Consider the following 13,494-nt stretch of genomic DNA (forward strand, 5'->3'; position numbering starts at 1 on the left):
CACACTGGGAGCTGAGAAGCTCTAGCCCCTCTGGGGCCCAGACAGTTATGGTCCCAGGGTCAGTGTGGCTCTGATGTTCCTCATTTATTTAGAATACAGCCTGATCTCTGATGGTTGCCCCTTTGAAGGAAAGCTATGACAAGCCTAGACAGCATAATAAAAAGCAGAGACATCATTTTGCCAGCAAAGATATTAAAAGCTATGGTCTTTCCAGTAATCATGTAGAGATGTGAGAGCTGGACCATACAGAAGGCTGAGCACCACAGAATTCATGTTTTTGAATTGTGGTGCTGGAGAAGACTCCTGAGAGTCCCTTGGACAGCAAGGAGATCAAACCAGTCAATCCTAAAGGAAATCAACCCTGAATATTCATTGGAAGAACTAATGCTGAAGCTGAAACTCCAATACTTTGGTTACCTGATGCAAAGAGCCAACTCATTAGAAAAGACCCTGATGCTGGGAAAGATTGAAGGCAAAAGGAGAAGGGGGTGGTAGAAGATGAGATGGTTAGATAGCATCACTGACTCAATGAACATGAATCTGACCACACTCCAGGAGATAGTGAAGGACAGGGAAGCTCGGCGTCCTGTAGTCCATGGGGTCACAAAGACTCAGACACAAATTAGTGACTGAACAACAATTATGACGGTTTCCATATCCCTCTGGCTGGCTTCCTCAGGGTCCAGAATCATCTGAGCTAAAGGAACTGGACTCAGCAGAACTCTCATCTCCTTACCTGATTCGCCCACCAATCCTGCACCGAGACACCAAGGTTACGAAAGCGGGTGACTCCTTAGGATCAAATAGCTCCCGGGGAACCAACACTGCGGTCCAGTCCTCAGTCCCACGAAGCAGAGGAGGAGTGGAATCCCAGACAGAACCAGCGTTCTAGCACGAAGGGCAGGCAATCACATGGAACACAACAGCTCAGGTGGGAAGGGCGCAGATTCACCGGGTGGGCAGCGAGTTCTGACAGCTCTGTTCCTGACCTCACAGACCTTCAGAGCATTTGGAAATCTGCACGGGCCCAGCTAACCAGACAGAACAAGCTCTTTGCCACAGAGAAAGGGCCTGCCATGGAGGCTACCAAGGCACTGTTCATGGAGAGGAAAGCCAGAAACAATCTAAGTGCCCAACTGTAGCAGAACACTAGTAAAATAATCTATGACACAACCATGAAGCAATATAACCTTAAAAAAGATGCTTATGGCGGGCACAGTGGGGGAAAGGGAAGATGGGGCAAATTGGCATATGTACATGACCATGTATAAAATAGCTTGCGAGTGGGAAGTTCCAGTATAGCAGAGGAAGCTGAGCTCCACACTCTGTGGTGACCCAGAGCAGGAGGATGGGGAGGTGCTCCAGAGGGAGGGGAGATATGTATACCTGTGGCTCCTTCATGCTGCTGGGCAAAGGAAACTTAGACAACGTTGCAAAGCAATTATCCCCCAATTAAATCAATCAATGAATAGATGTTCTTCAAAAATACTAAAGGATATATGTAAACGTATGTGGATAAAAGGCAAGTTGTAAAAGCATGTATATATAAACATTCACAGCATATGTAAATATCTGTACACATACATATGTAATCTCATACATCATCATACACACATGATGATGCTAAGTAAGGAGGAAAAACCCACAATTAACAAGAAAAACATGCTAACACTGTAATTTATGGTGGTGAGAAGACAAGTGTGTCTTATTTTTCTTAATTGACTTTTTGGCATTCTCCACTTTTCTAACAAGATCACATTTTACATTTATACCGAGCTCAAGGACACAACAAATCCCTGATTTGTTTAGGGGAACTGGCAAGACTTCACATCCTTATAGAAATCTTGAATTCAGCACATGAAGTGGAAGACAAAGGGGTTCGGGAAATAGGGGCCAAGGGGGAGCTGCTATTACTAGAGCAGAGGCCCTGAACAGGTCAGCGGCCAGCTGTGAAACCTGAGTTTCTCATCTGCAAGGAAATCGTATTGTTTGTTTGTCATCACTCCTGGACTTCCCAGCTGGCTCTAGTGGTAAAGAGCCCATCTGCCGATGCAGGAGACTCAAGAAATGTGGGTTCCATCCCTGGGTCTGGAAGATCCCCTGGAGGAGGAAATGTCAGCCCACTCCAGTATTCTTGCCTGGAAAATCCCATGGACAGAAGAGCCTGGCAGGCTACAGTCCATGGGGTCACAAAGAGTCAGACACAACTGGGCAAGCACAATCATGATCTAAGACATTCAGAGAGATTTTCAGAGGGCAAAAATATTTGAAACTTACAAATCTGTGAGAAGAAGTCATGAACCCCAGATGTTAGTTTAGAAATGGACATAAAGCAGCCAAAACTCCTGATAAGGAAAATTTTTAGATAAAATAGAAGACAAGTATGTGTAGTTCAAGTCCAGGTATTAATTTTTAAGGAAATGAAAACCATACTGATTGGAGGGCAAAGATTATCCCACAACTGCATTTACTACTAAGACAGTACAGCTTATTTCCAATGCACTTCCTTTTAGAGAAGGCCAGGTAGACGTGGGACCACCAGCAGTGAGAAAGGCAAGAGACAAGGAAGCCAGTGCCCCAGGAACAAGCCCCTGGAAGGAAGGCAAAGTCTCACGTGTCTGTGCCCAGCTCAGCTCAGGGGCCTCAAATTCAATCCATCCTCGCCCCAGTCCAGACTACATGCTGGGAGGGAAATTCACTGAGCACCAGGAACCTGTGCCTTTACTTGACGATGGAAGACACACAGAAAACTAATAATATTTCATACTAAACCAAACAGGAAAGACAGCGGAAGAAATAGAATGGTAAAGAACGGTGTTTTTCAAATGTGGGTTGAAATACACTTGCTCTTTAGGAAATAAATTTAGCGCCTGTCAACCAGCAATTTTTTTTTAGTGAAGTACATTAGTTCAGAATAGACTAAAAGATACCAGAATAGAATAGAAAATGCCAGAATACATCACATGGGATAAGGGGTAAGAACTGCTTCATGAAAGACTTTCCAGCTTCACACACACACCACACACACAGCAATGCATTTCTTATTGTGGGTGAGGGTCACTGTCGTCCTCGACAGAAGATTCTAGAATCCTCTGGGCAGACTGTGCCCAGTTTGCGGGGCAGTCTTTTCTAGGATAATCCCACAGAGCTGTAAGATTTGTGGACTGGAGTTAAAATGTCAGTGCTTGTGTTAATCCTGACGGCTACACACCAAATGCCCCAAATCTAGCTCTGAGATCCATGTGTGGTAAAGAAACAGAAGCCCCTGCAGCAAACACGGGTGGAGGGCCATCACCAAGACCCCAAACTCCAAGAAGCCTCAGGACCAGCCCCACTGAACTGCCTTTATCCTCCTTCAGACAAACCCGACTTCTGGGGCACAATGTCAAAGTTTTTTAATTGCTTTACGCCAAAAGAAAAAGGGGGGGGGACATATCCATTTCAATGAAAAGCTCCATGGGGAATGAAACTGATGTCTTTACAGCCCTAGAGGATAGGATCCAGACCTGCTGTCTGTCGATGTGGACGATCGGTCCCGGGTCCTGTTTCTGATCCATGGAATGACGGGTGCCCAGGGACACTCTCTAGGGGAACGGAATGTGGCTCTGGAAGCAGGCAATCTGGGCCTCCGTCATCCCTACACCCAGTCCCATGACCTCCGGCAAGTTCATTAATAACTCTAGGTATCTTCCTGTAAAATCCATGACTATACCCATGGAACAGGGTTACTCTGAAGGATCACAGAAGATGCTAAAGATGAGAAAGCACTCAGACTAGCAAGTGATCAGCGAACATCAGCCGTGGCTGTTCCGGCCCTCATGCTTCTTTCTAGCCACTGTTGGAATCCATCCTTCCAGAGGCTTCTGGGCATCCAGAGGGATGCTCTACCTGCGTCTCTAAGAACCAAAGGCTAGGAGAGTTGGCTGGGTTGACTGTGAAGGTTTCTCAACGGCAGAAACTGGAATCTGACCCATTTCTCCAGGCAGCTGGAGAACATCACGACTTCCTGAGACAAAGAAGGCCGTCGCCAGATGTGAGTTTTGGGGGAACGCTGAAATACAGTCGGGGAACCAGATGGTCAGGCACAGCACTGAGGGCGTAGAGGGTACAGGGAGGGGCTGCCATAACGTCACCCAGAGTCCCTGAGACCCTCACACCCAGGGCTCAGCGTAGTCACGGTCGCGGTGAGCAGAGGAAGAGAAAGCAATGGAAGGGGATGACCACGCCTGGCTTGGAGAGGCCGCAGGTGAAGGGTCACTGGGGCACACCTGGAGGAGAGGCAGTGACCACGTGCGGGTGGAGCAGAGAACCGAAGCAGGAGGCACTGGCCCAGGTCCAAGGATCGGCTCCCGGGGAGGAGGACATGGGAAGTGTGACGGCCAGGAGGGTTCCCCGGAGCGCCTGCTGAGAATGTCTGGGGATGGCTGTGGGCAGGTGAAAGGGGAAAGCTGACGTGCAGACAGAAGGTTCTAGACTAAATATACGCTGAAACTTCCACACGGATTCCGTGTGTTTCCTGAAGTTAACTATGATCTGAATCTCCTCTTGCCTCTCCCTTTATTGAGATGTAAAACGCTAACCTGAATCCAGAAGGTGGGTGTCAGTGGTGGCTTCAGGGTGCTCAGAGCGGTCACATCAAGTCACCCTGAATGACACCAGAAAGGCATGGGCCATGCTGACCTCCTAACTCACAAATGGGTGCCTGCAGGTCACCCCCAAGATCAAAACAGCAACCAGGGCCACCCCGGGAAACAAAGTTTCACCCCCAAGGAAGTCTTTTTTCATAATTCCTCTACATAAGATGACTCACAACTGTATTTCCATTTCCACAGAGCAAAACTTAGAAAGTTAAAAACTACAGAAAAACAGGATCCCATGATGGGAATTCTTAACTTTGAGAAGCTGAGAAAGCACCTATTGTGAAAGACAAAATACAAAATTAGCAGAAGGGTGGCAACATTTCACATAACACTCAGTCATCTGTCTTGCAGATGTAAGGTTGCATCAATGCACAAATGTCATTGAATTCACTGTGCCTCATAATAGAACACCCACCAAAGGAAGGACTTCCAAGTCTACAGTTACTAAATGTCTTGACATCCAGGGAGGTGGGCAGACACGAGTCAAGCCCGATCAAAGTTAATAATCTAACAGTATATTTAGAAATCTAAAAGAATTTCTGGGCTCAAAACTTCCTGTCATTTGTATCTATTCTTAGACTCCCAGGCTCTGTTTTTTCCGAAATGCCACAGGATTTAGGAGTTAATGTACCAAACACACTGTTAATTTTAACCTCAGAACAATAAGGCAGCTTTAGGCAATAAGTTGGACTTCCCTGATGGCTCAGATGGTACAGAATCTGTCCGCAATGTAGGAGACCTGGGTTTAATCCCTGGGTTGGGAAGATTCTGTGAAGAAGGGAATGGCAAACCACTCCGGTATTCCTGCCTGGAATGGGGTCTGTGCATGGGGTCACCAAAAAGTCAGAGACCACTGAGCAACTTTCACTTTCAGGCAGTAAGTTGCCAAAATAATTAAGCCACAACTTGAAAATAGGCACCACACAGCTTTCTCTGTGGACCACCAGCTCTACATCAAGACAGAAATGATACTGAGGGACCACCGCTCCTCCAGACAGCAGCATCAGCTCTGGGATCAAAGGATCACTATGACTCTTCACGTTGAGTGACGCTGGTTCCCCTGGTCACAGCAACGTGACACACCCCTGAGCACACGGACATCTTTGTTCGAGACTTAAAAGCTGGGAAATCACTTTCCCACAACAGTTTTAAGACAATAGCCATAAAGATGCGTTCTGAAATGACACATTAAAAGAACATTCAAAGAGGAAAGTGAGAACACAGCAGGCTACAGGAGCAGTGGAATGAAAGCTACGAGTTAATCATTTGGAGGCGTCTCGTCCTCGGAAAGAATCAGCTTGGGCAGCACACGCAGACTACATGGCTTCTTCTGCAGTAAGTCAGCCACGTGGAAATTTCCGGAAAGCGGGATGCTAGGGAGCGTGGGGGTTCTGGCATGCTCCGTGGGCTTTTCCCCACGCCCTGCCACCTGGCACCTCCACCCCTAGTGTGGAGGTGCCATGCTTTGGTATAGCCATCTTGATCCCACCAAGGACCACAGGGCAAGAACAGATAATGAGGTGATAAGAAGAGCAGGGCCATGGGAAGACTGGATCCCGACTCGACGGAGGATGAAGATGTATCACTACGGGCACAGCTCCGCCTGAGGTCTGGCGGATGCCTGGGGCACCTAGAGCCTCAGCCTCCCACTCCTGCTCAGATACTGAGATGCCCTGACAACAGACACAAAAACATTGTGCTCATCCTCTTCCCCACCCTTCCATGCAGGAAACTGGGACCCCCTCCCCACCAAGAAACAAAGAGCAACGGGAGGGACTTCCCTGGCAGTCCAGTGGTTAAGAGTCCACGCTTCCACTGCAGGGGGTCAATGTGTTTGACCTCTGGTTGGGGAACTAAGATCCCACATGCTTAGTCGCGCAGCCAAATTTTAAACAATCAAATTTAATTAAAGAAAAAAAAAGAGAGAGCAATGGTAGCACAATTTAAGAGCAGCTACAGAGGAAGCAAAGAGAATCCCATTACAGGCACCACAATTACGGTCAAGGCAAAGCCACTCCTGGGCCTTCTGCTCAAGTCCAGGTTTCGTAGAACACACAGTCCCTGGTTTTCTGGGCCCGTGGGGAGCCCCGCGTCTAAAAGCAGCCCGGACGCAGTCGATGCTGCCACACCCAAGGGCCTACCTTCACCCGGACGGTCTGGTCCGACACGCTGCTCATCATATCGCTGATGGACCGGAAGAGCTGCACCAGGGACTCCACGAAATCGGCCTCTCCTTTGTTCTCATAGAGCCTGCAGAGGAACACACGGATCTGAGGGGCAGGCGCGTGGCACACCACCGCCTTCTGCTCCCGCATTCATGGACGTTAAAGGTGCGGCTTGGCTGGCCAGTCGGAACGTGACAGAACGTCCTCAGCATCCATGGGACATGGAGAGGACTTGGCAGTGAGGGTATAATCTGGACCACTCAGCTAGGACGGTCTGCCTCCGTGCTGAAGAAGCTAATCTTCAACCGCTCTATTTATTGCCTTTTGTCTTGTGACAGAATACATTCTACAAGGCTGAAAACCAGAGAAATGTAACAAAAAGGGAGGGAAGGAGAGAACGGGAAAGGAAGAGAGAGAGGAAGGGAGAAGGGAGAAATCCAGCTTTAATGTTGCCCCCCAGAGATCCCATTATTAACATTTCAGTGTATATCCTGCCCATGTGTCTCAAACCCATAATGTCACATAATAGACAAACACAACTAAGTTTAACGTGATTTCAGAACCATTTGAAAAGGACACTGTAAAAATAAATGCAAAATTACTTGATTTCAGAGTAAGATACTATATATTATCATTGAATGATATTCTTTCATCATAGAATTGGCGGTTCTAATTTGAAACATTCAAAAGGTAGAACATATTCAATAAATGGATAATAAAGAAGTTGTACATTGGTTCCATGCATGCAAATACGTGTTGCTAATTGTAAATAAGTTTCATCTATAAATAATTTATTAGCAGATACTTCAAGCTGCCGTGTTACTAAAAACCAACACATTTGCATTTTAAAATGCTGCAACGCAGATGTTTTATTAATATAGACTAGTTTTCTGCCTAATTAAAAGTATACCATACCTGAAAACTTGTGTACAATGGAAAATTTTGTAAACTAAGTGATAATTAATTACCCTAGAGGTAATCTTATATTTAAATGAGTTCCACTGTAAGGAAACAAAGTCTGTCTAAAATGGGGAATTGCAACCTAGTGTATCTGTTTTGCAAAAGGCTTTCAGAGAGGGGCTTGTATAAACAGTGCCCAACAGTGACACTTAGGAAGTCCTGAACTTCTGCCTGCTGGTAAAATTAAGCAGTTTGGCAGACTGGTGCAAATGCTTGGGGAGGTTTCTAGCGTGTACTCAGCCATTCTCCTCCACTTCCTCTGCCCCAGTATATCTGCCAATTCCTAAGGCTCAATGGGTCAAGGGACTGAAAATCAAACTGAAAACATCTGTAAAGGAAAGTAGAGATTTATCAGTCTCCAGAGATAAAGAACTAATGGCACCCCACTCCAGTACTCGTGCCCAGAAAAGCCCATGGACGGAGGAACCTGGCAGGCTACAGTCCATAGGGTCGCAAAGAGTCGGACACGACTGAGCAACTTCACTTTCGAAAAATGCCAGGGAGAAGGACCCAGATAACACAGCAGACTCTCAGTTGACAGCCCTGGAAAACCGCATAAGATTGAGGCTTACAAAGGATACACACAGCCTCTGTAGCCTAAAGGTTCAGTCCCACTTTCTCTGCCTAGAAGAGAAAAGATCAGTCCTCTCTAGAAGAAGATCACATCACCTGGGGCTTTGACAGTTGTATATACTCACAGTCCCATATTCAAACAAGTTACTAAACACAGCAAAATACCTGACCATGTGGCCAAATAGAAGAAAAAGACAACAGAAACAGATCCACAGGTGATCAAGATATTGTAGTTAATAAGTAGTTACATCCTGTCACAAGAATATCAAAATAAATATAAGCATTATAGCTTTATACTATAAAACAGAAAAGATGGAAAACATAGAAAACTGGAAATATGAAAAATAGAGAGATGGAGAAAACAGAAGGCAAGATAAAAAAAATTCTTGTAGAAAAATGAATGCATAAAAAAAGATGAAAATTCTGAAATGAAAATACAATATCTAAAATAAAGAATTCATTATATGGGTAAAATTGAGATTAGACAGTGTTATAAACAGAATCAGTGAAATGGAAGACAAACAACAGGAATATAAACAGAAGAGACAGAAAACATAGAAATGTGTGCTAAGATATGTAGGACATATTGAAGAGAGCTAAGATACATGTAATTGAAGTTACAGAAGAAAATTTCAGGTACAATGTGACAAATGCAACATTAGAAGAGACAATGGCCATGAATTTGTTGAAACTAATACAATCCAAAATTCAAGAAACTCTCAGAATCCAACGCAGGGTAGATAAAAAGCAAACCATTCCTATGCAATCCATAGTAAAACAGCTAATAACTACAGAAAAAAAGAGAAAAATTGCAAACATAGCTAGAAAAAAGTTTTTAAAGACACCATTAGCTTCAAAGATGTAGCAGTAGAAAAGTCTGAAAGCTGACTTTTCACCAGAAATGATGGAAACCAAAAGAGAAAATAACACCTAGAAGGAGAAAATAGCTGTCAATCTAGAATTCTATATTAAATGAAAACACCCTTCAAAAGCAAAGATGAAACCAACAATTTTCATAAAACAAAACCTGCATCAGACTTATACCAAAAGAAATGCTATATGATTTCTCTGCACTGAAGGAAAATAATTCTATAGAGAAACATAAAATTAAAAGAAAGATGGAAAAACAATGATAAGCATAAAACATATCAAATTAATACCAACTATACAAAACAATAATAGCAATATTTTATGAAGTTTAAGATATCTGTAGACTTGAAATGCATGACAATAATAACACAAGAGAGAGAAAATGGGATGATGAAAAGAAAATTTTGATTGGTACAAAAGAAGGCAGAAAAAAGCATAATACAGGTGAGCAAAACAGAAAATTAATAGAAAGACAGTTAATATAAACTCAATATGTCACTTAAGTGTATTATATATAAATGAACTAAATAGTAAATTTAAATGATTTTTACACTGGATAAAATAAAAAAACAGCTCTATGTTGTGTATAAGAGACACACCTCAAATATAAGAAGACAGAAAGGTTGAAAGTAAAAGAATGGGAAATGGTATTCTGCAAAAATACTGACCAAAAGATAAAGGGAACATTTTCACATTAAGCAGTAAGTTCACAACAAAGAGATCACAGTTCTAAATCTGCATGCCCCCAATAATACAGCTTCAAAATCTACAAGGTACGATTAATGAGTCTTTCTCATATTTAATATTCCACTAGGAATCCCTCAAGAATGAAAATTTAATTATTAATTTCTCTGCTGCCAACCACCATTTAAAAGATATGTACGGTAGTATTTTACAGCAAGCACTTTGGAGCCCCTTTCTGTAATGAAGGCGAGGTCTCTAGAGACGAATAAACCAAGAGTCACTTGTTCGACCCACATTGAGGTGGGTAAGAGGAAAGGACTCAGATGGCGATTGGTAAATAAACAGACAAAACCTAGTCATCATACCTTGCTCTATTTAAAGTCTGTTAAGTATCCATTAACAAGGAACAGCTTGACCTTTGTATATTAACTACATCCTACAATTGTGGCCGAGGAAATGATAGCAAAATGACAGATCTTCAACTTATTCATGATCAATGACTAACTATTCAGGAAGCTAACACCCGGTGAGACAGGCAGACACTCAAGAAGCAGCAGAAAGACAGAAGTCGGCAATAACTAGCTTCAGTGATGGATTCAGACAGTCTGGTGCAGGCTGCGTCTGTTTTCCGGCTTTCTTGCTAATGTGATCCACCCACACAGAAAACAGACAAGCAAAACCAGCAGAGAAGTGCCCCTGGCTGTCAGGAATCTCTCCGTGGGCTCCCCAAGAACCAGATGTCTTTGGATCAGAGTTTTAAAAATGCTGTTCTCATTTCTAAGCAAACAAACAAGTATGGATTTGTATAATGAGAAAGCAAGTGGGGTGAAAAGGATTGGTTTCAATATCTTCATCTCCAACGTTTCAGCCCTTCCTTCTTCAGAAGAATAATTACTGTCAATTAACGTGGAATTTTACAAAGCCACTACATTATGTGAAAACACAGCATACCTGTTTGAAAGGGAAGAAAAACAAAAGACCTCCAAAGTTTATTTCAACTGCAAATAGAAAAACACACTTGATTCCAGCTGTGAGCACAATTGTTTTTCTCCCAAGGTAAGAGATGCTTTGCAGGTAAGAAAACGGGAACCTGAGTTTGCTTTCTCCCTCACCTCTGAAAAAACCATGCGTCAGAGTCGCTCAGAACTTGTTACGAATCAAACATCCCGGAAAACTGGGCGGGACACAGGACGGCTTTTTCCCTAAGCAGTATATACACAATAGGAATATTATTTCATGTCAATGTAATGCTTTGAAAAGACAATGAAGATGACCAAAATGGGTCTCAGGGTGGAGGGTATTTGAGGACAAGAAACAATTAAGAGACTTAAGCCCCATGTCTGTGATTTCAAGACATCCTGGTTTTTGTTTTTTTCATATCATAGATTCTTCTCAGAAATCTCAGACTACAGATTGAAATTTAAGTACTATCATATCTATACAATGCAGCTACAACTATGTTCTAGGTTCCGAGAGGAACATACGTCCTTGTCCACCCTCAAGAATCATAAAGGCGGCCAAGATACACATTTAAGAAACTACAGAGAAACTAAGGTCAATGTACTTTAACCCTGGGACAGTCAGAGCTCCAAAGCCCATTAGGCTCTTGGAAAGGAAGGATTCTGGTGGGACAGTGTCTGGTGAGATGCGGTCAGGGAATGAGGTCAGAGACGAGATCAGGACAAGGATCCTGGAAGGTTCATGAAGTCTTCTGGCAACTGCTCTACTGGCCTTCTCACCCTTCGGATGTTTTGTCCGGAACAGCCTCAGCTCTTGACAAACACGTAAGCCCAGCAGAGAGACTCCGCTGGGGATCAGGCCTGGCTCCCCCCACTCCAGGAAAAAGGTTGGCACGAGGACCAAGGTCTCTGCCAACACTGTGCGGCCAAGGGCCAAAGCAAAGGCATTCCTAAGGATGTCCAAACAGAAAACACTGCCGAGGTCACGGGCAGGGATCTGTTCAGTATTCTACTCCATTTCCGTTTGACACACAGGACTGAATCACCCTTGTGCAACAATTAGGGCTCAAGGGCTTAAAGTCAACAAGAGAGTGGATACAGGAGTCCCACAGACTGACCCCAAAAGGCTCTCAGGGGCCTAACTACATGGGATTTACAAAGCTGGGACTTGGGCTGCCAGGTGGCACAGTGGTAAAGAATCCCTGTGCCAATGCAGATTTGATCCCTGCGTCAGGAAGATCCTCTGGAACAGAAAATGCAACCCACTCCAGTATTCTTGCCTGGAAAATTGCAAGGACAGAGGACCCTGCTGGGCTGCAGTCCAGGGGGTCACAAAGAGTTGGACAGGACTGAGCGCCCACTGCACTGCATTACTAACCTGAGATAAGTTAGGGATATGATGCTGGCAGCTAACAGGAATTCCTGGTTAAAGGCATGAGAAAGAGTGTCAATGCCCATTCAATATATACTTCTCCTTCAGTACTTTACTAAAGGAAATCTGAGTTTGTTGAAAGCATCAATAAATTCTTTCCCATCTCCCTTGCATCTAGGATGGTCATGTGACACAGTCTGGCCAATGAGAGGGAAGCACACGGCCCACTGCAGGCACTGGGGACAATGTTCTTTAAGGAAAGTAACTGAAAGAGCTGTTGACACCCACCTTCCCTTCTCTGCTGCCTGGAGTGAGGTCCTGACACCAGGAGGGGCAGGAGCCACTCAGGGGCCATGAGACAGACAGAGATTCCTAAGGACGGTGGGGCAGAGAGATAGAAGGAGCCAAGGGCCTGAAATAAGTAACCAGAGACCAAGCTCCAGACTCTCCCTCTGGGTTCCACGCCATGTGGGGGAAAAAGTGAACCTCATCTCCTTCTGTAACATGTAGCCAGTCATACTGCTAGCCTCGAGAAGATCAATCAAACTCAGTGCTATTTACAAGACCATGGTCGTAAGATCTCACGCCATTTGTATTTTCAGGCTGAAAGAGATTAAGGAGAGACAGAGAGAAACAATTTGTCACTGGTCCACTTGGGTGACCCCAATCTTTTCTAAGCAGCATTATTTTGTAAAAGATTATAGCATTTACAACAATAGCAGGAACACACTGACCTTGAGCATACCTTTCTTTTCATTATTAATCTCTGAATGAGAAGGAAAATCAGCAATGTGTTTGAAAAGGAGATGGCGGGCATCAACAAATCCCTGACCCGGGGCCATACTGATCACAAATTGTACGTGATGAAAATTTTTTCACATAAAACATGACATAATCCACACCGCCTGATTGTTCCGCTCTTTCAAATTCATCCTGTCACCTTAGTGTCGATGTTACTTTAGAGTAATCAAAGACTTAGAATTAGTGGGGACACATATAAAAGCAACATTTTGTCCAACTCTTTGTGACCCTATGGACTGTAGCCCGCCAGGCTCCTCTGTCCATGGAATCCTCCAGGCAAGAGTACTGGAATGGGTAGCCATTCTCCTCTCCAGGGGATCTTCCTGACCCAGGGACTGAACCCAGGTATCCCACATTTCAGGCAGATTCTTTACCATCTGAGCCATCAGAGAAGCCCCTAAAAGCAAGATAGAGGCTTCCAAAAAGTTCATTTTTGAAGAAGCAATGTTACTGAAAAATATGGTAAAATA

At 44.2% G+C, this 13,494-nt stretch overlaps 1 protein-coding gene across 2 annotated transcripts in view; it reads right to left on the reverse strand.

Annotated features, from left to right (window-relative positions):
* DOCK1 (dedicator of cytokinesis 1) overlaps nt 1-13,494 on the reverse strand; it is a 546,616-nt gene that overhangs the window by 409,651 nt on the left and 123,471 nt on the right. For both annotated transcript variants that reach the window (XM_043475106.1, XM_043475105.1), the window contains exon 23: nt 6,782-6,890. In XM_043475106.1, the coding sequence (XP_043331041.1) occupies nt 6,782-6,890 (109 nt within the window). The remainder of the gene's footprint in view (nt 1-6,781; nt 6,891-13,494) is intronic.

Source organism: Cervus canadensis, chromosome 8 (genome assembly GCF_019320065.1).
Source record: "Cervus canadensis isolate Bull #8, Minnesota chromosome 8, ASM1932006v1, whole genome shotgun sequence".
In the NCBI taxonomy this organism is placed as follows: Eukaryota; Metazoa; Chordata; class Mammalia; order Artiodactyla; family Cervidae; genus Cervus; species Cervus canadensis.